Source organism: Theropithecus gelada, chromosome 15, assembly GCF_003255815.1.
Source record: "Theropithecus gelada isolate Dixy chromosome 15, Tgel_1.0, whole genome shotgun sequence".
NCBI classification, from domain to species: Eukaryota; Metazoa; Chordata; class Mammalia; order Primates; family Cercopithecidae; genus Theropithecus; species Theropithecus gelada.
This window is the reverse complement of record NC_037683.1, coordinates 77,709,840-77,736,055: the sequence shown is the minus strand read 5'-3', so window position 1 is coordinate 77,736,055 and position 26,216 is coordinate 77,709,840. Positions and strand designations below refer to the sequence as shown.

Below are 26,216 nucleotides of genomic sequence, written 5' to 3'. Positions count from 1 at the left end.
AGGAGGTGGTGACAACGTATACATGGTTCAGTGCAAGACTCCTCCCAAACTCTGACTAATAATTGTAAAGAAAGAGACTCTGAACGTGAAATGGACACTCAGTTGAAAGCCTTCTGACACTACCAATCACTCTAATATCTTATCTTGTCTCTGAATTTTATTACAAGAGAACATTAAACTACCCTAATCACTGTCAGGCCATTGCTAATAATGTAGAGATTACTGTCAGGCCATTGAGAATAAGTAGACACATACTCTCTACTAAACACTGCATCCCTGCATCTTAACAGAAGTAACCTGGTAGGCTTTTATTTATCTAGCACTAATGTCAAAACTGGAAAACTTTTACAATACTGGTTATCAACCTTGAGTGCTCATTAGAATCACCTTGGAAGCTGCATCCCAGGTCAATTACATCACAAATTTTGAAGATGGGACCCAGGTAGGGGTACTTTGTAAAACTCCCCAGATGATTCCAGTGTTAGCCAGGGTTAAGAACTGCAGCCTCAGAAGCTCTAAGTATGGAACAGCTAAATAACTTAATAGTCTTGGAAAAATCAATTTCTCTGGGCTTTGTTCTCATCTAAAAAAAATGATATGGGTGGAAAGAAATTGGAATGTGATAGTAATTGGCTTTCATTTATTTTTAGATAAAAATATATCCTTATAGCTATGAAATATTTCAAATAGGCAGTAAAGCATACCAAATATTACAACAGACACCTATGACACCTATATTACCACCATCAAGTTAAAATAACAGTATTTTGCCATATCTGTTTCAATTCTCTCTCTGGAAAAAAAGAAAGTAAAATCCTCACATCCCATCTCTTTCTATTTCTTTCCTTTTGAGAGGTATCCACTATCCTAAAGTTACTAATTACCCTGCCCACATGATTTTACTGTTTAATCACATAATTATTTATCTATTGTATAATATTGCCCGGTTTGTGTTTAAATATACATAAATTGTATTAATACCATATACACCCTTGTGCACATATTTTTTTCACTCAACATTGTTCTTTGAAATGTATCCATGTTAATAGATATATATGTAATATATGTATGCATATTTTAATTTTAAACTCCTTTATAATATTTCATTAGGAATAAGCCACAGTTTATTGACTTATCTATGGACAGTTATGTTATTTACACTTTTTTGAGAAAAAAAAGCAATAAACACCTTTTTTCATGTCTCCCTGCCACCATATACAAAAGCTTCTCTAGGGTAGGCACCTTGACACAGTTTTATTGGATAGACTCATCTTCAACATGACTAGGTTTTACCAAATTGATCTCCAAAGTGGTTACACCAATTTACTCTCTCCAGCAATGTTAAAGTATATCCACTTCTCCATACCCTTATTGATACTTGGTATTATGATAATTTATCCATTGTTGCCAATATGAGGATTATGAAGTGGGGATTAAGAATTATGCTTAGATGATATCTTCCTAAAGTCCTTCTGGTCATAGACCACATCAACACCAAGTCTTATCAAAATAAAAGTGGACGTGAAAAAGCTCTTCCACAGCTTACAATGAATTTACATTTCCTCAAGACATGTCTTAGGAGGCCAAAGCTGGCCTGTGAAGCCATACATCAGGCCATAAAAGAGGAATGGGGACATGGTTCCAGCTCTGTATTTATTTTCTTGAAATCATAATCCAATGTTACTTAAAAAGCACCACTGCCCAATATTCAAGCCAAAGCAAATACTCTGGATTTTGCCAGGCAAAATGCCTGTGGAGAAATGAGTCAATTCATACAAAATTCAAAACTGGTCTTTGGTCAGTGACATTTTCGTGAAAATCCGTGGGTGGGTAAAAGTTTTGAAAAATTCCTTTTTGCCATTGGATAAAATTCATCCAGGAAAAATAAAATTTAAGTGGAGACCCACATTCCCCCTAATTCCCTTATCAGCACTTCCTAACCTGCTAGCACAACTGCTTTCAATCACATGTGAAGGCAAGTCATCCGTGTTTCTGATCCTAGCAACAGAACCCTGTGTCCCTCTACTCACTCTGCCCCAGATAGGCAGACAGGCTTTCTCATGAGAAGGACCAACAGACAGAGCATGCCTAAGCTCATTCAGAACACACTCACTGGGCATGTTACCCAGCCACCTCATGCTCTTCAACTTAATAGCAAAAAGATCTACAGTAAAAACATTCTCAGGGTGCACTCTGTTGGAACCATTTACTATGGATACTGTTAGGGATGATTAGTGTACATTTATGGTTTGGGGTTACACTTCATGTTGTCCTTTTAGGAACATGAAACAGGGATTTGGGAAAGGGACAAATTCAGAGACTCCATGACTTGTTCTGACCTGTGACCTTACCATCTCAGAAAAACTTAATAGAATTCCACAGTTATAGCTAACAATGCTCAAATAATTTGATAATTCTGAGATATACCAAGGTTGCAGTTGGTCTAAGCTCAGGAAGATCCAAATAGAGAGATTTAGCACCTAGAAATTACTATAGTTAATAGCAGTGAATGGAGTCAGGTATTTTTAAATGTAATATTGGCATATCCTGGTTTCTGACTAGCTGAGGTCTGCCTGCCTGTCTACAGAGGCCTTTACTTCTCAAGCCCTTTGCCACTGGATAGGAATGTCTCTGCAATCGAGACCAAGCCTGGAAAGAGAGCAGCTGGTTGGGTTTTCCACCGAAGCAGTAAGAAAGAGATCTATAGAAGGGTGGAGTTGGGGGGGAAAAGGAAAAGAACCCATTCTCTTCTTCCAGTAAGTTAACCAAATAATAAATTCACAGCCCTCCCCCAGTTCTGCCACCCAGAATCCTGAATGATGTGAATCCCAGGGTTCTGATAAGTCCAGGGAGTCATGGTCAGAGATTCTGAGAATGCGTTCTCTCATGCATGACATGGAATTTGGCATGAGGGAGGATACCAGTGGCAGCCGCTTACTGTAAGCAAGCCGTCACTGAGTTAGCCCTCTCACACACCCCTATTTTACCATAACTTCCAGAAGCTCTTTGTGCTGCTTGTAGTCATGGTCACCAAACACAATGTGGTCATCATTTCTTTCTTGGGTCAATAAGCTAAGCAAGTGAAAATGACTAACTCTAACTATAATACACAGAAAATAGCAGTTAAACATACGTAAAACAAAAAATGGCCTGGGTCTTACAATTTAGACTGCTCCGAGCCCTGCACTGTATGACAAGCCACAAAAACCAAAGATCACTTCGCATTTCCAAAAGAAGAATGTGGCCATTTTACTTGGCCAAGATCTTGAGCTTTGAGTCAACTACCATCAGATTTTAAATCAGTAGGAGATGAAACATTTTAGTTGTAACAGTTGTATGTGTCTGGACTCCAAGACTATAAATATGCATTTTGCAAAAGGCAGAAAAATACATTTTTTCCAGGTGTATATCTACTTTAAAAACCAGGGTATTCTATCCTTGGATTACAACTTAAAAAGACTGCTAAACTTTCACAGCAAAATTAATTACTGCCAGTTGGCTATCACCCTACAAATCAAGTAGATGACATGTAGCAACATAACAGTTTTCAGAAGACATACTGCCCATAATATGTATGTTTTAGAAGAAAATGAAGGCTTCCTGCTAAAAATATATAGCCCCAGAACTAGAATTGCAGCATTAGTCAGCTCCTAAGAAACCCTGTTTATTATCTGCACTATTACATGTGTAAATAAATGCTTTGTGGTCCTAGATTCGATACACTGTTAAATCACCAATCTGAATTTTATAAAGATTCCATCTAGAAGTGGGGAGTGGGCAGATCAGAGGGAGAGAAATTATCTCCCATACATCCTTAACAATACAATGAGAAGCTATGCATAAGCCTGCAAACATTAACCTATCAGCTTATTATTTCACTGAACTATTTCTATTTTTGATATTCATCATGCACTTCAGCAAAAGTCAACTTTATAAAGTTATATGTCTTTGCAAAGCCTGGGAACAGTAGGAAAATGGGGAAATCCTATTGCACAAAAATTAATTTTGCAATGCAAAAAATATTTTTCTGGATAATTCGAGCCTTTATGTTTATTTCAGTAAAGCCAAATCCAGTAAACTATTTTCAGCCAGGATTAGTCAGAACTAAAAGGTTGGACTGTTTTCCTTCAGAGGCTGAATGTCTTTCCTGCCTGCAGTAGGCCGGTGTGTTCCAGAGTAAATGGATTCGCCTTCAATTGCTTGTCTCTTTCTGGCATTTTTAATGCAGAACCCTAGTGACAGAGCAAGGTTTTGCTGTCTGGAAAGTAATTATTCTTTTCACTCATATAACCTGGCATTCTCGCAAGGTATCAGCTTCAGGTTTTCCTTGAGAAAAATCACAATGTGGTGCATAATGTAGTGACAAGAAATGCAATTCCATTCCACAAGAAATTCTTAAAACTCTTTCAAAAATACCTACTGGGCAGTGAAAAAGTGCTTTGAATACTTGCATTATAGCTATCACCTGTTTGGTTTGCTTTTACATGAATCAGAAACCTTGGCCAATCTATAATCAAACATACACATAGTCCAGATTCTTTTTCATCACTGACATACTACAGAAAGAAGGAACTCGGGCTGGGGAACCACAGTACAAATAAATTTCTGTTCAAATTGATTTATATATTTCACATATTTAGTGACCTGCACCATATTCAATATCCAGGGAATACATAGAAATCTTAGACTTCAACTCTAAATGAAATATTTCTGTCCATCTAAACTAATATAAAACATATGTTCTTCTTTTTCCAAGACTTAAGTGAGCTGTCTGAGATTGTGCAAAGCCATCTCATGATCCCAAGGGTGATGCCCTGCTTATAAACCCTGAGGGTTTCTGTGAGGTGTGAAATTGTTGTGAAATCATTTAAGAATCATATTATTCAAAAATAGTACATTTTGCCAAGAAACAGAGAGAGTTCCAGGATGGATGTTGTGAAAGGCAGAGGCAAGGAAGAAAGAGACATCAGGCCCACTTCCCTCAGCACCAAAGGCTTCCCTGCTCTTTCTCCTCATACCGCTCTACAAAATTGCCTCTTAAAATTAGTCAAGATCCTGCGAGATTCTGCTCCTGTGTATCCCCTGGGTGACTTTATGCTGACTATAAATCATTAGCTAGTCTCTCAACCCTGGAAGGTACAGAGTGCAGGCATGTGGATGCATGCCGGAACACTTTTACTAGCCAAGTTGCTAAATGGTGAGTTCCTTTTCAAATACCAAAACCACTCTTCTCCCCATCCCAGTTCTAGCCGGTTATTGGAGGGAAGGAAAAGTCACTGAATATTTGCTTTGGAAAAGAACTAAAGCTTGCTGATGTGCAATCTGTGTCCTTCTGCTCTTGCACATCCATTCACATTAAGGAAATTCATAGTTGGTACCTGGCTGGCATCTCCTTTCCAAGATCACCTGCTGGGATGGATCATGTACCTTTGCAGGAGGAAATATAGAAATGGAGAGCCACTAATCATGGAATAAACCTTCCCCTTCCTCAAGCTGAAGAGGAACCCCATCTCATGGATACCTAGACCACCACGCATGCAAACTCCATACAAGAAGAAAAGGTCCTCTGTCCCATGGGCCGAGTTGGGAAAAAACACACGTATGCAAAGTAAGCCGGGCCTTCAAGAAAGGCCACCCCTTGCACTTCGGAAACTCACCGTACACTTGTTGGGCTTCTCCCCGGAGTGGACTCTCATGTGGATCAGCAGTTTATAGCGGGCGTTGAAGGGCTTGTATCTTCGAGGGCAACCAGCCCAGAAGCAAGTGAAGTCCTCCCCTTTGCGCTGGTCGATGTGGACCTTCTCGATGTGCCGCACGAGCTCCTCCTGCTGGTCGTACAGGGCGCTGCAGTCGATCCACCGGCAGCAATGCTTGCCCCCGACGTCGTCCATCTCCCCGTCGTCGTCCAGGGCGGCCTGGGGCAAGGCCAGCTGCTGGGCGTGGGGCCCGAGCTCCGGGTGGTGAAGGTGCGGGTGGGCATGGTAAGGGGGTGGAGGACCTTGGGGCGGCGGCAGAGGACGGAGAGGAGGCGCGGGGGGCAGGTCTAGGGCGCTGCCCGGGAACTCCTCTAGGCGTTCGGTCTTGAACAGGCCTGCCGGCTGGCTGTCGGGACCCGGCAGGCCGTGCTGCACCACCATGTTGTTGACCAGGCCTGGCTGGAGGCCGCCGTGCTCCAGCTGTTGCATGCGCTCGTACTCCAGGGCCCCGTCCTCGCCGTAGGCCGGCAGCGCCAGGCCTCCAGGGGTCACCAGCACGCCCTTCTGGCTGCTGGGCACCGGGCACGGCTGGGGAATGCAGCTGCCGCGCACGCCCAGGAAATGCCCGTAGACCTCTGGCTGCGGGGACATGTTGGCCGGGGAAGCCCTCGACCCGTTGATGTAGGCCACCAAGGACGTGGGCGACGTGCGGATGATGGTATTGAAATCTATCCCGATGCCATCCGACAGCGGGGACAGGGACAGTGCTCTCTTCTTAGAGCGGGCCGAGTGGGACCTGGTGGATGAGTGCCGAGGACTAGGGTAAGGAGAGTGGCTATTTTCCATGCCAAAAAGGTAGGATGGCAATGAGTTAGAGACACTATTGCTGGACATGGATGTCCCGGGAGGAGGGCTAAGGAGGTCCCCTAGATCAATGCCATTCTGAGAGCTGTGGTTGGCGGAAAGCGAAGGGAGGGCCCTGTAGCCGTGAGACCACTCCTGCTTCACGCTCGAGGCCGACTGACTTTCCGTCAGACTCAAAGTCGTGGACGCCAAAGACTCACGCGAAATAAGGGACCTGGAACAGCAGCCAGAAAGGAAGGGGAAAAAAAAGATAAACATTTTAGCAGGATATGGATTGCTTAAGAGCTAAAAGAACACTGCATTGACAATCCCTTAAGTATTTCCCCTAATTACGTTCTGTGCTAAACACACATTCTTGGGCTAAGATAAAATCCAAGGCTTCTAGTTCCAGGTAAATAACATCTTACCAAGAAGAACAATAAAACCTAATGCTCACTGAAATAATGTAACAAAAGATCTATTGTTATAAATAATCTTAATACTTTAGTAATAAATAGTCCTTGCTTTATTTTTAAATAACTTTTTCAATATGGGGGAAAAATTAGAGACCAGGGAAAAATTACTGATACCTGTTAAAGCCAACCAAATAAGTACTTGTTAAGCACCTACTGTGTGCAGCATGTTATGACAGGCTTTTCGGGCAATACAAATCTAAATAGAATCCCAGCCTTCAAGTAAAATCTATTTGGGAAAGTAACATATAAACTCATGCTTTATTTGAAAAAAAGTAAACCCTCAAAGTCAAAGGGTTGTCCAGGGGACTTAATAATTTCACAATTTAGTTTCACTGATATTAAGGAATTATCCGGATTTTTTTAAAGATAGTAATTCACATTGCCAGTACTTAGTCACATCAAATCACCCCAAGAAAGGAAAAAAATATAAAAAGCAGCTATAATATATAAAGGAGTAACAGACTGATAACAAGTCATATCTGGAATTAATGCATTGGAGCCATGCAAGATTTAATCACATTTGCTAGCTGGGTTTTTTGTGAACTCTCGTCCTTAAATCCAAGCAGCTTTGGGCCAAGAGCAGATCATTCACTTTCTGTAGTTCACTTTTGCAACAATTCCTCTCCTATTCTTCTTACCCTTTAAAAAACACACCCTATGTCTCACAATATATTATCTGCATATCAAAATGGTTCATAATGTAGCTCCGGTCACTTTAAAATTCATTTTGTTTTACTGTGACATTGTTGCCTTGAAAATAAAAATCACTTCTCAATCTTTTGGCTAATATCAAGTGTGAAAATAATTGAGGAGAAAAGATACGTCCCTTGGATGAAAACTTGCCACAGAGGCAAGACATAACACACTGTATTTCTTGACCGAGACATGTTGTGTATCAGAAGAACCTGGCTTATTATATGTACCTGCCTTGACTCTCTACTGAGATCTTTTTTTCTAACAAAAAAGTTAATCACAACAAAACGTTATATAAAACGTGTGTCTTCTCAAAATGAACACATTATTTCCAGCTCTTAAACATCAACCTGTCGCAAAGGAACTGAGGGAAAAGAGAAGCATTTTCATCCCACCTGTTCATCTTACTCCGTTTCACAAAATGGAAGCCACAAACACCATTTCCTACAAGCATGTGATATAGCAAGAAAAACATCTCAGCTCCAAAATGCACAGTACAAGGTGATAACACCATGATCAACGAGATGTTACCATCAAGTGAAGTGATGTTTACCAATGACAAACACAGCAGGAATTTACATCCAGTTGCCCTTGACATAGATTTTCCTCTTGGTCCACATCCTTAAATTCAGGTTGTAGTCTTTTTGCAAGCCCCAAAGTGGTTTGGGAATCATCTAGTTTTTAATTCCCCAAGGACACTTTTCAATTATTTTCCCAGCATACTTAGCAGCATGTGGCTCTTCCTGCAGAGCTCAGCTGAAGGATCCTGGTGATTGGATGTCAAGGGCCTTTTGGTCTCTTCCCCAGCAAGATCCAGGAATTGCTTTCGGACCCAAACTAAATTAGTAGTCCTGTCATATATAAGGCAGAGACAACTGACTGCTTCACTCCCGGAGGTTGAGAAGGTTCATAGAACATAAAGAACCAGAGCTTTGGCAGAGCTACATGCCTGAATGGATGCACATTCTCAGGTGCTACAATTGCCTGTCACTGTCATACTGGAGCATATTAGATTGTGAAGTCATGACTAACAGAGAGAAGTATGTTATCCACCTATATATACTTTGCTTATAAAATTGTATTATTTGGTTTCAGGGTAGCCTATAGTGAAACGTTCATTTGCTCCATTGTTGAGAGATGATTCTCATTTCTCTCAAATTATACCTAAATATGGCTCAATTTAAATCTGAGCATAAAGCCATGCAGGCACATTCTATAACTTCTTGGACATCTGAGTTTTCTAAGACAATTATCATATATTTTTCAGAAAGCAAATTCTATATTCTATTCATTAAAGTATTAATATGAACAGAGAACTCTCTCCTATCTCAAACACCTAATAAGAACAAAACTTCCCCAAATGGCCTTTGCCTAGCAGCCAGTCTCCCTCCTGTGTGATTACTCACATCTTTTAATCTTTCAAAGCTCTAATCCTTGACATCTCTCCCCAATACACTAGCTCCCAGTGAGAGTTCTCTTCCCAAAGAAGTTATATACTGTCTGCAACATGTCTTAAATGTAGCTAACTTCAGGCATCTGTGGGTGTTATATTCTTCAATAAATTTCAAAGTCTTTTAACAGAAGGGATCGTTTTTATCTTCCCAGTGCCTACTAGAATGTTAAGTACTCAAAAAACTGTTGATTAGGAAAGTAAATAAATAATATAATGACAATGGAACATTATTTATAGCACTCACAAAGTGTTTTCGCTATATATGATCTCATTTGATACAACCTGTCAGGTAAGTAAACTGGATTTTAAAAATAACTTCTATTTTACGAAGAATAAAACAGGGTTTGGGAAATTTCTCCCAGTAACACACACACACATACATACATACATACATACATACATACATACACCCCAAAGTTCTTAGAGAAATACAAGTGAAGCTGTGCTTGATAGGCAGTGACCTACTGGATGATACATATTCTCTGTTGTTTTCTTTACACTGTATCCCACATGTGACCCACAGTGCTCTGCTTAATTGAAAGACCTGGTATAACAGGCTTAAAGTCACACAAGCTACGATGGGCACCCAAGTTTTCTGTTCTTTCTGCAATAATATGTTGAATGAATGTGAATGGTTCCAAAGGGTTCTCGCCTATAACTCCTGCTGCTACCCACACCAGGCCCATGGCAAAGAAAGTGACAGCTGTATCATCATTTGAGAGCAATCTCCATTTCCATATGCTCATCTGATCCTAATGATATTACTTCTGGTGATTCGTTAATTTGGAACTATATGTAAAAGGAAAGAAGATATATCTTGAACAAAATAAAACTAATAGGAGAACTCAGAAACCATCAGCAAAAATGATTAGGGTGGCTGGTCAAGCAAGAACTCAGTAACTTGTATGGGGCCATAAGAGCATGAGAGGCCTGATGACCATGTTAGATGTTTGCTTCAATGCCAAGCTCAAAATAAGTTCTAATAGATCACATGGAGAATTCCTCAAAAGAAAAGATGTATTTCCTATATATGTAGATCATGAAAAAGATGGCCAGTCGTAGTCTATCTGGAAATTCATGTCTATGTGCCTCAGCAAATTCCCCAAAAGAATTAGTACTGTATTTAAAGACAGGATGGCTTTATAAACTGTTACGATTTACAGAGAGCCTGGAGTGCATCCTCAGCCCCCTTAGCCTTCTCTCACCTTTGTGGATATACTCTCAAAGGAAACCATCCCCAAGAATTTCTGATTTAGGAAATAAAAATCTAAATACAGTGCCCTTTTGGATCTGGAATGACATTCTGTGATGGCTGAACTTTGTCACTGACAAGCTAAGCACCTGGACTTTCTGTGTCCTGGTTCCATTGGGTCTTAAACAGAAATATTTGCAGGTAGTTTATGAATATTTAATCATAAAATGCAGGATTACGATGCATATGAAAACACTAGAAAAGCTAAGTATGCTACAAAACCCATGCAGGTAGCATCTGATCTCTTCTACTACTCAATGTTTGTTAAGACTGCTCTATGAAACTGCTGTATGATGTCATTGTACCAGCACCTCAGCCTTGTCATTTTAGGGGAAATATATACAATGACCTCCGTATTCGAGTTTTGGCGATGCCTAAATCAAGAATGTCTCCTGGATCTTCAAGATGGTAAGATATAGTTTGCATTTATCATTAAGCACAGGTAATCAGAAATGGTTAGGAGATTAATCTAGGCAAATATACAGCATTAAGGCATGATTCTTATCATTGGATTAAATAGAATCCAACAAAGCTAAGGAAAAAGAGCTTTTCCCAAGATGAGCACACCCAAAAAACATACCCAAAGGAGGTCAAAAGAAAAAATACAAACAGCCAATAAATCTATGAAACTTCATAGATTTATTTATGAAAACTTCAATATTGTCAATAATTAAGACTGCAAATTAAGATAAAATAACATTTTACAGATCAAACTGGCAAAGTTTCTAAACTAACAAAAGTCCTAAAAATAATAATACCTACTAATGAATGGTGTCTTAGAAAACAGGCACTCTCTTATACTGCTGGTTAGTTTATAAATTGCTAGTGAGTTCGCGCAGTACAATTTGATAATATGTATAAAAAGCCTCAAAACTCTTTTAACACATTTTACTTTTAAGAATTTATTCTAATAATCAGAATTGTGCACAGAAGATGTACAGAGCTGATCCACTAAAGCATTATTTATAATATTTAAAGAATGGGAAACAAGTAAGTGCCAACTAACAAAAGACTGATTTTTAAAATTATAATTTTATTTATAAACTTTCTTTATAAAGTGGAATCCGGGACAGGAAGAAGCCATTATATGATGCTGAAAGAGGATTTTATTATAAAAGCTTATAATTGTTAACTAGAAAAAGGTAATTAAAAACTATGTAGATTACTATATCAATTTAGTGGAAAGGAAAGCCTATGTTTATTGTATATGTTTGAATATAGCTAGAAGGATGTATATCAAAATTCCACCCATGGTTGTCTCTGCGGATAGAATTCAGGATGACTGTCATTTAGTGCTTGGTACTTTTCCATGTTTTCCGCATTTTCTGCAGTGAATAAAAATTATATAATCAGGAAAAACAATACATTTTGCAGCTTTTCATAGGGCAGCATCTCTCAAACTGGACAGTTCATGCTTCCTTTTCCACTTCCATCCACTCCCAGCGTGCCCCCAATGTATAAAACACTAAGCTGATTCTCTCTCCATCTTCTCTTTATCTCTAGTAAAATGTTGAACTTTGCCTCTTATTGAACTGTTGCCCCTTATTCTTTCTCTCCATTGATGAAATACACAAACCAAGGCTCACAAATAAATGCAACCATTCCAAATTGCTAAAAGTAAGTTCCATATTTCACCAAGCCAATTCCCAATTCCTGTTTCTTTGCTCATCCTGAAAAAAAAAATTCCATAGAAGGACTCAAATAATAAATATATAGTCAAAAACACTTATCAGTGAACCATTAAGGTGCTGTCTTTTAAGGTTATAAAATTATGCTGAGGAATCAAATATGCCAGAAAACAATGAGATAATGACCCCTCTCTGGCCGACCCATAAAAGGGACTGCGTAAGATACATGGCTTAAGCAGTCTGTGCCCTGACTACTGTCAGTTTCACCATTAATTATGACTTCTGCCTTCAAGGCATGGGCTGGACTTGCCACAGAAAGGAAGCTGAAGGCTTCCCAATGACACCCACTGCATGAGCACAGTTCATTTTACATGCAGCACTCAGCAAGTCTGAGGAGTCCCTTAAGGCATAATCATCAATGGGAAAATGACAGCAGCTTCCCATCATAAAAAGTCTCAGGTGAAAAACAAGTTTCTATCTCATGAAAAAATAGGCATAAATAAATGATTCAGGAACTATGATTTCAGAGTCTCAAATAGTGACTAGGAGGGACAGCACAGAGATACAAGAGGGGAGAACGGGGTTGGAAGGAAGGAAAGGAAGAAAACACAAGATCCCAGAACCACAAGGCACATAGCAGGTTACTGATCCCAAAGAAGAGGAAGCAGGGGCTTAGAGAGTAAAATTCCTTTGCAAGACCATAGTTATGGCAGAACCAGAACTAAGAAGCAGAAACTATAGATTGTGTTTTTCCAAGAAAATAACTTCCAGACGATAAAATAATTTATTTCAAACATAAAAATAGACCTTAATCACTGCACAGTATTTTAGTTTTATGCCCCTCCCACCTAATATCAACCTTGAGAGCGGTAAAACTTTGTCTGAGGGGTGATTTCCCTTTTCTATTCAATTCCCTCCTTTGGAGATAGATACATGGCATTTATAGTACCTACTTACTCTGGAACCTAATCGACATTGTGTTGAAATGTTATGTAACTCAAACACGAAAGTATGCCTTTCCAGACACATCAGAAAGTCTTAAAATGTATGCTTTGTATCGTTACTCTCTCTACTAGGCCCCTAAACTTCAACTATTATATTACACAGACAGTAGGTACTTAACAAATATTTAAGTAGATGGGTAGCTAGATGGATGCACAGTTGGACAAAACAGATTGTAGAGCTGCCTGGAAACTATGCATCATATTCATAGAAAACCTGGCAGGTAAGATAGGTGTACATGGACCATGCAAATTTACTAGGCCATGGTATGACTGCTTCACCAGAAACTGACAAATTTACACACCGTGTTTCAGTCACTGAGGCCCCACAATCTCAAATTAGGTATTCATTTCACTCACACCACAAGACAGTAGGTATTAAACCATTCCTCCCAATTAAGATGATATGATGGCACATTCTTAGTTTTAGACATATTCCCCTACAAACCTCAAATAGAGAGAGTTGCTTGAGTGTGTAAGTGTATGAGTGTGTGTATTTGTGTGTGTGCGTTTTTGTGTGTGTGCATTTGTGTGTGTGTGTGTGTGTATTCAGAAAGAGAGGGAAAACACTCATGGGGTGTGTTTATACCATAAAGAAAGGGGAAAAAAAAGTTAACTTGAGACCTGGTATCTGAAGGAGGTATATTCAGGTTGGCTGCATTCATTGCCCTCTGTAAGCTAGGACTGATCTGGTTGCATGCTGTAGAGACCTGGCTTGCTGGAGGTGAAATGGGTCCCAGTCGCTGAACCATCATGGGACTGCTGGTGACCACTAGATTGTTGCAGCTGCCTTTTCCAATGGACTTGCACTGAGGCCCAAAGCCAAGAGCCCCTAAAAACAAATGAATCAGGTTAGCTTTCATGTCCCTTACATCAGAAATCAGTAAACACAGACATGTGCATGCTTATATCAGGACCCATCTTTAGAGACAGTCCTCAGATCATTTCTTTATTTTTTTTTAATATTGGTGATAGCAAAAAGCTTTCTCCAATTCTAATGACAAAGCCATAATGCTATAAGAGAAAACTTCCCATAATCAGCACTCATACAAAATGTGCTTAAATTTTACTCCTTCTATGTATAAGTGTCCAGTTATACTAAAAATCATATTTTATAATATCCTTCCCTAAAGGATTAAGGTGGTAAGTAGATGGGATTGCCTGTATCAAACCAAGTTTTTTCCTAGAATAGCTAATATCTTGAATCACCCAGCAAGGAAAGTTGACACTACTGGAAAAAACCTGTTTAACTGGTTTACTTCATTCCAAATCTGTACTTCAAAAAAGCCTCTTTACAAGGATGTAGTCTGGCTGTGTCTCTCTGCTCTTGACTTTTTCTCCTCATCTCAACACATTGTCATTGGACATCTACCCAATTTTTTAAAAAATCAGGATGACAGAATTGTAAACAAAATGCTCATTTGAAAAACAGCATGGTAACCAAATTGGACATAGATTTTTCATTTTCATTAGTAACAATCAGTGTAGTAAAAGCTGATACATACCCAAAGGGGAAAGAAAAAAAGGAACCCACAAGAGTCTCTGTCGTTATGGAAAAGTGAAAAGCAAAGACTTTGAGAAAGGCAAACACTGCCATGACTCATTTATTAAAAAATCATAATGAGTTGAATCATTCTAGACATTCTTTTTACATGGATGCATTTTTTCTAACTTTTTTTTGTCAACTACCTGGTCAAGTCTCAGTAACTATACAGTCTGTTTTCATCTCTAGCAAACAAAAATATATACGATCTCAGTCTTTAACAAATTAAGCTTTACATTTTTCTCAGCATATTTCCCATCTTTTTCACTGATATATTTGGGATCGAAGTAGGAAGAAAAGTGTCACTGTCACTTTTCTTAGCTGTAGGGGTTCATAATTTCCTGTTTTGTTTTCCCCAAAATTAAATCTATTGATTTAGTGCCTTTACTTGTCATCTTTTGTAACATTCTTCCCAAGAGCCCTCCAAACAACAGAACAAACAAGACATTGGAGCAATCACTGTTTCCATCAATGCAGCCCTATCTCAGAAATGCTGGGGAGTCACAGCATTATTAGCTGCCAGGAATCCTGGTCTAGTGCAGACTTATGGGACACTAAAATCCAAGTGGCAATTGACCTGCACAAAATCACACAGGGATTCAGAGAACAGAAACTGATTCTACTAGAGTGTATTTTGATGACACCTGTGTGCTTAAATTTAGGCTCTGATATGCCTAGTTTCTTCCTTGTACACTTTCCAAGATTATTCGCTCCAAAAGAAATTTCTCTGATTTTCTTTCCCAGATACATAAACCAGAACCTCTCCTTTACCCCTCCCATTGCAGTTTATATCTGATCCATCTTCTGTGCCTTAAAAGATGAGTTACAGATATTCCATTTTCATAAGTCATAAAGCACTGTTTTATCAGGGCTTCATCTTGACACCAAGAATAGTAGGTACGCTTTTATGTAATGCATCATAAATTCAATATCTTTAAAAATCTCAATAAGCTACATGCATTAGCTTTTCAAACTCCCTTTTTACCTTGAAAAAAAAGGCAATGTGATGGTTCATAGCCTAGTCCAGTATATAAGACTGAATGAATGAATTCTCTATATGAATTCTCTCCCCGGGTCCCATTGCTACTAGCCACTACTATTAAAAGCAACATCAAATATCAAGTATTCTGTCAAATTTCATGTCACATGTTTATCTAAGGAATTCAGTCATTCCATGCCTATTTCCTCTTCAGTTAAAAGGTATTAATACCTATCTACCTCTAAAACAAAGACATAGCAGCTGGAACAGCATCCAAGAAATACTACTTGATGGCAAAACATACTAATAGATAATTTCATAAAACTAAAATGGCACATATTGTAAGGTGTACCATTATTTTATGTACCAGTAAGAACATGAACTGCCAGTCCAACTAGTGCATGATGTCCAGATTTCAGAGATGTTGTAATGTAAAAACATGCACACCTTAGAGCCAATACAAACTAATGTGATCGCTGAAACATTTATTTTAACCCTTATCTTGTTCATGCTCTTCTGTCTACCTGGAATGCCCTTACCCTAACTTATCCACCTAGTGAGCACCTCTGCATCTTTAAGGTCTCAATTCAAGGGTCACCTCCTATATGACCTCCTCCTCCACTACCTGATAGGCAGATCTGACCACTGCTTCTTTCATTTGTCCACATCTGCCATCACACATGTGCCTCAGCACCCACAGCACTTCAGGGAACTGGACTCTGTATGTGCCTGCCATCCTCTCATTTTTATACTTCACTGCTGTTTAAAGACAAAGTCCTTGTTTGAGGCATCTCTACTTCCTTAGCACCTAACCTAGGGTCTAATGCACATTACATAATAAAGTCTATCCAGTGAAATTAGAATGAATGAATGAAAATAAAAGATCCATATAAGTGAATATTAAATACTGACAAGTTATTCTACTGAAACTCTCCTGGTTATCTTTTTTGATACACAGTGCCATTTTTCAAAAAGCAAAAACAAAAAAACTCCAAGTCAATCCTTTGATGCCTCGCCACAGAATTGCTAACTAGATCTGAATGGAATATGAAGTCAGTGGGGGTAGTAATTATAAATCTATCTTTCTGGGCCAGAATTTTACACTGGTCAAGGCTGCCTCTGTAACTCTCTACTCTGGATTCATACATTCACATTGTTTCTTGCTTTGTAGTGAAGAAATGCTAATTATCTCCCTAATATCTCCACATTCTTACTATACCATCTCCTACTCCCAAATTCAGTGGTTAGCTTTACACTTGATCTTAGCCAAAAGGCCAAGAAGCAATCACTGGTCAACTTTAACCCCATCTAAGCACAAATGGTATCACAAATGTATCCTTGAAGCATGAAAATTAATGGTGAACTTCTTGGGAACACATAAATGTTTGTGGTACAACTATGAGGATGTTCTGGTAAATGGAAAATAGCATCATCTGTCTCACACATGCAGGCAAACAAGTGTGACCAAGAGCCACTGTGCTCAATACAGCCATCTAAATTTTTTCATAATGCCAGAAGCAAATGAACACCTATACCTCCAGACTACTCAGAATTGTGCAGTGTCTTGGAGTGTGGGCTCTGGAGACAGCTTGCCCGGGATCTGCTATTTGGGGATTTAGGCAAATTACTTAACATTTTTGTGCTATATTTCTCCATGTCTATGTCTTCTCATCTGCAAAACAGGAATAAAGTTAACCCTCCCTCTGATACGGTTTGGATCTGTGTCCCCACCCAAAACTCACATTCAACTGTAATGCCCAGTTTTGGAGGTGGGGTCTGGTAGAAGGTGATTGGATCATGGGGGTGGATCCTTCAGAAATGGTTTAGCACCATCCCTTTGGTGCTGTTTTCATGATAGAGTTCTCATGAGATCTGGATGTTTCAAAGTGTGTGGCACCTCCCCCTCTCTCTCTTCCTCCTGCTCCAGCCATGTAACACATGCCTGTTTCCTCTTCGCCTTCCACTATGATTGAAAGTTTCCTGAGGACTCCCAGAAGCTTCTATGCTTCCTGTTAGGCCTTAAGAACCATAAGCCAATTAAACCACTTTTCTTTATAAATTAGCCAGGCTCGGGTATTTTTTTATAGCAATGCGAGAACATACTAATACCAAGGAGTGGGGCATTGCCATGATACCTGAAAATGTGGAAGAAGTTTTGGAACTGGGTAATGAACAGAAGTTGAAAGAGTGTGGAGGACTCAGAAGAAGACAGGAAGATGTGGAAAATATTGGAACTTCCTAGAGACTGCCTGAATTGTGACCAAAATGCTGATAATGATACAGACAGTGAAGTCCAGGCTGAGGAGGTCTCAGATGGAGATGAGGAACTTGCTGGGAACTGGAGCAAAGGTCACTTTTGTTATGCATTAGCAATGAGGTTGTAGGCATTGTGCCCTTGCTCTAGTGATCTATGGAACTTTGAATTTGAGAGTGATTTAGTGTATCTGAAGGAAGAAATTTCTAAGCAGCAAAGAGTTCAAGATGTGGCCTGGCTGTTTCTAACAACCTGTGTTTATATATGTGAGCAAAGAAATGACCTGAAACTGGAAATTATATTTAAAAGGGAAGCAGAGTGTAAAAGTTTGGAAAATTTACAGCCTGGCCATGTGGTAGAAAAGAAAAAAGCATTTTCAGGAAAGGAATTCAAGCAGGCTGCAGAAATTTGCATAAGCAAAGACAAGGCAAGTACTGACAGCCAAGACAATGGGGGAAGGCCCCAAAAGCATTTCAGAGAACTTTCTGGCAGCACCTCTCATCACAGGCCCAAAGGCCTAGGGAGGCAAGAATGATTTTATGGTCCAGGCCCTGCTGCACTGCACAGCCTCTGAAGAGTGCTCCCTGCATCCCAGCTGCTCTAGCTCCAGTCTTGGTTCAAAGGGGCCCAGGTACAGCTCAAGCCTCTGCTTCAGAGGGTGCAAACCATAGACTTGGTGGCTTCCACATGGTGTTAAGCCTGTAGGTGCACAAAATGCAAGAGTTGAGGCTTGGGAGCTTCTGCCTAGATTTCAGAGGATGTATGGGAAAGCCTGGATGTCCAGGCATAAGCCTGCTGCAGGGGTAGAGGCCACATGGAGAACCTCTACTAGGGAGGTGTGGAGGTGAAATGTGGGGTTGGAGCCTCCGCACAGAGTCCCCACTGCAGTACTGCATAATAGAGCTGTGACAAGAGAGCCACCATCTTCCAGACCCCAAAATGGTAGATGCACTGTCAGCTTGCACCCTGCACCTGGAAAAGCCACAGGTACTTAATGCCAGCCCATGAAAACAGCTGCCAGGGCTGCACCCTGCAAAGCCTCAGAAGCAGAGCTGCCCAAGGCCTTAGGAGCCCACCTCTTGCACCAGTGTGGCCTGGATGTGAAACAAGGAATTAAAGGGGATTAGTTGGGAGTTTTAAGATTTAATGACTGCCCTATGGGGTTTGAGGCTTGCATAGGACCTATAGTCCCTTTATTTTGGCCAATTTCTCCCTTTTGGAATGGGAATGTTTACCCAATGCCTGTACCTCCATTGTATCTTAGCAGTAACTAACTTGCTTTTTGATTTTACAGGCTCATAGGTGGAAGAACTAGCCTTGTCTCAGATCTGAGTCTTTGGACTTTGGACTTTTGAGTTAATGCTGTAATGAGTTAAGACTTTGGGGACTGTTGAGAAGGGATGATTGTATTTTGCAATGTGAGGACATGAGATTTGGGAGGGGTCAGGGTATGATAATATGCTTTGGATCTGTGTCCCCACCCAAATCTCATGTTCCATTGTAATGCCCAATTTTGGAGGTGGGGCCTGGTGGGAGGTGATTGGATCATCGAGATAGAGCCTTCATGAATGGTTTTGCACTGTCCCTTTGGTACTATTCTCGTGTTAAGAGTTCCCATGAGATCTGGTTGTATAAAAGTGCATGGCACTGCCCACGGCTCTCCCTTCCTCCTGCTCCGGCCATGTAAGATGTGACTGCTTCACCTTCACCTTCTGCCATCACTGAAAGTTTCCTGAGGCCACCCCAAATGCTGTTATGCTTCCTGTTAAGCCTGCAGAACTGTGAGCCAATTAAACCTCTTTTCTTTATAAATTACCCTGTGTCGGGTATTTCTTTACAGCAATGTGAGAGCAGACTAATACAACTTCATTAGGTTGTTATGCCTCTAGTATTAACAACATACATAGAGGACTCAGCACACTATCAAGCACATAGTAGGTACTTAATGGATGTTAACTACTATTGTTATTATTGATACTATGATTGTTACATGCCTGTCATTGCTTTTTTGCTCCATTCTCTTTCTAAAGAAAACATTCCTTTACAATTCCTTGCACAAAACAAGATAGTAAATGATGCTGTTTAATTCTCTTCTCATTTCCAATATTCTTTCTGTTTTAAGTCTACAGCCAATTTTTTTAAAAAACACCACGTGTCATCACAGAAGAAAAGTTTTCAATTGGCCAAGTTTGAATGTTCCTTAGCTTGTTATTCCTGAAAACAAACCATACAACTTTTCTGACTACCAGATGTGCCAACGACTTGTGCACTGGTTTTCATTTTGAAACACTGCTTATTTTTAGAGACTACACGATGTATTTTAAAACTGTGTTTACTGCTCAAATGAGGACCTAAGTGGATGGCATTCTGAGTACCACATACATGCTAGCCAAAATCAGTGTATGCTAGTAGGGAATGCAAACGTTTTGCATTTTCAAATTTCTGAACCTACAGTTCATCTTAGCAGGGCATGTTTTTAATTAATGTCTTCATTAGTTAAAAGGGTTCTCTTGAAGTCAAATGGCTGATTATGTCACAATTATCACTACTGAGGCTGCATCATTCAGAATTATTTATGTGTATCCACTGGTTCTAAAAATGACATAGATACAGGGGGAACAAAAATGAAATATATTTGGGAAGAGCACAGAGAAGTAACCAACAGTAACATTGTTATTGTTCATTTATCTGACTCTTATCAAATGCCAACCACTAGCCAGGCAGTCCACAGAGAAAATGGTGAGCAAGATTAACCCAGTCCCCCATGGAGCCCACAGTCTAGCCATGAAGATGCACACCAAACCAACCATTCATTATAAAAGAGGTGATCCCTGCTACTAGGCTGGGTCATATAAAAAGATATTCTTAATAGGTCTAAAATGATCATATAAGAGCAATTTCTATATGGTTCAACCTAACACACACGCAAGGTGTTACAGAAACAGAAATATATGTATTAGGGTTTGAGTCCTGCCTCCCACCCTTACTGGCTGGAAGGTCCTTAAGGTCTTTAAGGTCTCTGTGCCTCAGCGTACTGTTCTAAAATGGGGACAGTAATAATACCTAACTCATAAGGTTGTTCTGAGGACTAAAAGGGTTAGTAAATATTAATATATGCCCCACTGCCTCTAAGCAGCAGGGTTTGCTTTTCTTCCCTAACTTTTCCTTGAAAATATTTTTAAAGCTACAGAAAAGTCACAAGAATAGTAAGATGAGCTTCAATTTATCTAATGTTCTATCTATCCATCTCTCTATATAAACTTATTTTGTATTAGGAGTATTAATTTTTGAAACATTTAAGAATAAGTTGCAGATTTCATGTCTTTCATTGCTAAATATATACCCATAATACAATCATTGAATTCAAGACACTTAGTAATGATACAGTAGTAGTAATATACCATCTATACTCAAATGTTACTTATAGAACAATTGTTTTCCAATCCAGGATCATGCATTGGAAACACAGGTTTTGAGACTCACATTCAGGTGGGCATTCAAGAATGGGATATCACCAACTAGGGTTGGGATATCACTCGACACTTGGGCACTAAAAGCAGACAGAAAAGTGGAAAAGATGGTGGAAGGAAAGAAGTGAGAGGTTAACAGTACATAGCGCAGTAGTTAAGAGCCATAGATTTCCATCCTGGCTCCACCACTGCCTAGCTGTGTGACCTTAGACAAGTTACTTAAGCTCTCTGTGCCTCAGTGTCCTGATCTCTCAATGAGGTTAACACTAGCAGTTACCTCAGTTTAGAGGATTAAAAAGTCTAATATATGTAATAGTGCCTGGCACTTAATAAATTCACTGTTAGTTCTATTTATATTTTATTAAAGAACTTGTCTCTTGTATGGTACCTTTCTGATATTGTTTCTAGCATCTCTTCTCCTGAGTGCCCAGAAACAGCATGCTGATGCCTTCCAGCCCAAGACCTTCTACACACACATACACACACAGACACACACACACACACATACACACACATACACACAGCGTACATCTGTCCTCGCCTGAATGGGCTCCAGACTTTATTTAGGCCATTCTTGTTCCTCATATCCATTTTCTCTTTTTTCTCAGCTATTTTAGAAAAGAATGATTACTTCAAACTAAGGTGGCAGTGACTAGCAAAATACCTCAAGAACATTTTACTACAAAACAATAATACAATAGAAAATAAGTAAAATTTCAAAACGTGGCAAGAAAGACTGAAAGGAATATTTTTTTAAACCTTTCAACCATACCCTTTTACTGTGCAAACCTGTTTTATATAAGCCTGGCCCTTTTATTTCCTAGCAAGCACAAATTCAACATACAGTTGAAGTAGAGTTGAAAGCCAATTTAGATTATTTGCAAATGAAGTTTCTGCAACTTTGAGGCTCAAAGTTTCCCATTATTTCCAGTTCTAAGCACCTAACTATCCCTAACTGGCAAGGCTTCCTTTAATAATGAAATTAATGCCTAATATAAAATAATGAGTCTTACACCTCCTTCAAAAGCAAGTAAGTCCCAGATGCTATTGGAAAATATTTTGATTTTGCATGGGAAATGGGGGCTGGCCTCCACAGCCAGCTTGTGGATGTAACTTTGGTCATTTAGCAGAGTAATTTTACCTCTTAGTCTTAGTTTCTTCCATCTCTAAAAGACAAATAATACTATACACCCTACATGGTTGCTTCAAGGATTAGTGAGACCCAACATATATGATGTGCCTGCTCAGTAAAGAGTAGTTATAATTTTTGTTAATGTTATTGTCATTATTACATTATGGAATGATATTTTTAGTAATGCAAATTGAGCCATAATGGGGAGAATGAATACCTAACTTAGGTGTGCAAAATGGGGGGAACACTTCTTTCTAGCCATCTTTTAAGAAAGGAATTGTCTCTCGGTACGCCCTAGCTCTTCTCTGCCAACGTAGAAAGACTAAGTGGGGATGAGTAGTTCAGGGAACCCTTCTTGTTTTCCTCTGGGGACTAAGCTTACCTACCATGAAGCTTACCTACCACATGGTATATGCCTTACCTAGGAGGCTTGTCCTGAAAGAGCTGCCCTGGACTAGGGAGATAAGATGGCCTAATCCTACGGTCCAGTCAGCAGGTCCACTGGACTCTCACACAAAGTTATGCCTTCCAACACATCCTCTATCAGAAAAAAAGAGAGATTCTGGTGGGAAAGAAATGTATTATTTATTGTGGGTCTCCTCATAGACCCCAAATTATGTGAGGAATTATGGCATACACATTTCATCCCTGAGGTTTATGAGCTTAGCACATGTCAAAGCATTGTCTAGAATTGTCTATTTAGATAGCATTATTTCTCTTGTATTTGGGATTACCTTTATTGCTATTTTAAATTTAAAAATAATATGTATTTGTATATGTGTGCATGTGCTTTAAAAGGCAAATAATGCAAAGTTATAAAAAGAAAAAGCTCATATTCCACCCCCCCCCCCCACATATATCATTCCCTTAAGGTAATGAACTCTAACAGCCGAATGTGTATCCTCCCACATTCTTCTCTAAATTCATTCAAATATGAGTATGTATGTTCTAATTCTAAAGGCAATGTGAGTTAGGCACACATTGACCCCTATATTCTTGAGAGAAGTCATCAAACTATGACGGTTTTGACAAAGAATAATGTCTCTAAACTAATACTGAAATAACATATCTAATATACATTTCTTTTTATAATATAAGAATTCTATTATAATACATATATAAAGAATATACATTCTTATAACACATTTATTCTTATAATGAAACATAGGTGCCCACCAATAAAGAAAGAATAGAATCTTAGGCAAGGCATAGTATCAATCCAAGACTTTCCTCTTTTCTCAAATGGGAGAAACATCAAGTATATGAAAGAACTTTGAAAAGTATATTCTTTCACCACAGAAAGAAACAGGTACCCTTCTCTCCCATCTGCTATGCAAAAACAGGTCAGTGAAGGTAAGCACAGGTCATCAAATTCCCTCACCTTTCATGAATACTCCTCCCTAGAGCTAGAAACATCCTGCATACAAACACCCTGGGCTTGTTATGTAGTGTTTTGTCAAATTCGTAATATTTCACTGCTGAGATACATCAGTAACAATTTAATGAATATATGTGAATGTGTGGTGTATTACTCTGAAATACAGTAAGGCATGGCTAAATGGCTGTGAACACCAAAGGATGACATTTAGAATGAAATAACAGGCTTCTACATTCAGGGACAAAGCAATCCAATTTGGCAATTGTGACAAATGCTCAAAACTGTGCAAAACCTATGGGAGGTAAGGAATGCTGGATATAACATCCTGCCTCCATGGCGTTCACAGTCTCTGAAGAGATAAGATACGCTCGCCTAGGAACAATTGGATAATGTCGCTAGACTGTACAGAATTAAGCATGAAGCTAAATCACAGAGACAGGAGCTCAGAGGAGCAGGCCAATTCCTTTGTACTAGGTAATTTATGAAAGAAGAAGAGTATGAACTACAAACACATTTCCCAAAGTCCTTCAGGATGTCCAAAGACGTTAAATGACTATTAAGGCAGCCTCATGGAGATGTCCAGGGTCCAGTAACTTTGGGAACCCCTAATACAACAAAGTTAAACTTTTTACTGTAAGTCTTCTCAGAGCCTTTACAAATGTAAATGTATGTGATAAATCTCCCAGAAGACCAAATAATATTTAAAGTACATTTGTTTAGGGAGGTTCTCCCAAGAGACTCACCTAAGACTGGCATTCTAAGGAATACCCTTTAGAAAACAATAAGCTAAAACATGAAGGAAGAATGAGCACACAAATGAGAAGGAAGTAGTAGGGTGTAGACACAGAAATGAAAGGGAGGAGGCACAATGCATCCTGGAGAAATAAAGATGAGCTAGGGCTGCCTACAAGAGGAGAAAGGGAGGAGACAGAGCTTAGAGGGTTGGTTCAGTCACCCCTGAAGAACTGATTTAAAAACTGGACATTACTTATCCAACAGTGGTTCAAACCTGGCTACATATTAGCATCACCAGGGAAGCTTCTCAAATGCAAATCCCTAAGCTCCACTGCAAACCAACTAAAGCAAATGATGCTGATATAACTAGTCAGCTGATGTGCATCTGGGACCTTGTGCTGTAGGTAGAGGCGCATCCCATTAGAAGCAGAGTTCACCCAAGATTAATCTGGAAGAGATGGGGAGAAAGGCTGGAGGAGCACATGAACCAGCTGCACAGCCAGCAGAGCAGCCACAGGGTGGTAAATGACAAAATAAGAAAGCAATGGTTATGAAGCAAGTTAGAGTAAGGATCTTATAACTAGTTGCTAAAGATTTAGGTGAGCACATTTAAATGGGAGAGGGGGGTCTATTTGGTGACGTCATTACAAAGACAGCCAATAAATAGGTCAAGTCTGAACCCAGGGAGATTCACATGAATCATGCAATCTCCCACCACCTTGTCTGCAGGAGTTCAGCTTGAATCTTCCATGTTTATCCCACAAAGAATGTAACTTTCATACCAGCATTCTTCCAACCTTAGTCAGCATTCAGGAATGCTGTCCACCAAGTATGGAATCACCAGCATTACTCACTGCAATTTATCCCTGTATTAAATGGAATCACATTTATACCCAAGAGATTAAAATGTATCATATTCCTTTCTGTACCACTCAGTGCCCTGGAGTCCTGTGCATGAAGCCTCAATCTTGCTCCCCACCACTGGGCACTCCCAATAAGATGATATTAAGAACCCACCGTTCTGAGCCACTTCATAAGGATGCAAAGATAAATTAAGCAATATTCCCAGAGTTTATATTCTAAAGTCCCATCCGTCAGCTATTGTACATCAATTATCAACTAATTAGTAGAGAGTGCTTATGCTGACCCTTCTGTTCTCTCTTGTAATGATTTGCCAAGTTAACTGAAAGCTGCTCTGCTCCATAGAGACTCTTAGTATATAGCAAGAGTGTTAAATAAAGTTCACCAACAATTAGCCTGGAAAACCAAAGAGGAAATGTAAGCACATTTTACTGCTTCACCCTGGACAAATTTTCTAGCAATCCCAGGGGAAGAAAGCAGATACATTTGTTAACTAAGCAAACAAATACTCTGAAAAACTGAAACACCAGCAGAGGCACAACTTAGTAATCTATTGCTCACAGATCAGGTATTTGTTTACTGTGTCCCTGCTCTGTGCTACACTATATACTCTAGGGACTGTGGACATACAGATGAGTCAAATCATTCTTGTCTACCATCTAATTGAATAGGCTTAGATCAAGCCTCATCTGGTGGACTCATCTGTGAAAATACATAAAAGTGGAATTACTTTACTTACTGTGGAAAAAGAGGACTTCCACAAATATAAGGAAGAATGAATGGAAGGAAGGGAGAACGCATATTGTCATGGGAGAAAATTGC

At 39.5% G+C, this 26,216-nt stretch overlaps 1 protein-coding gene across 2 annotated transcripts in view; it reads right to left on the bottom strand.

The window, feature by feature from the left end:
- The window catches only part of GLIS3 (GLIS family zinc finger 3), a 488,814-nt gene that overhangs the window by 302,092 nt on the left and 160,506 nt on the right, over positions 1–26,216 (bottom strand). For both annotated transcript variants that reach the window (XM_025360354.1, XM_025360355.1), the window contains 2 exons: positions 13,667–13,874; positions 5,658–6,774 (listed from right to left, as the gene is read on the bottom strand). In XM_025360354.1, coding sequence (XP_025216139.1) covers positions 5,658–6,774; positions 13,667–13,874 — 1,325 coding nt within the window. The remainder of the gene's footprint in view (positions 1–5,657; positions 6,775–13,666; positions 13,875–26,216) is intronic.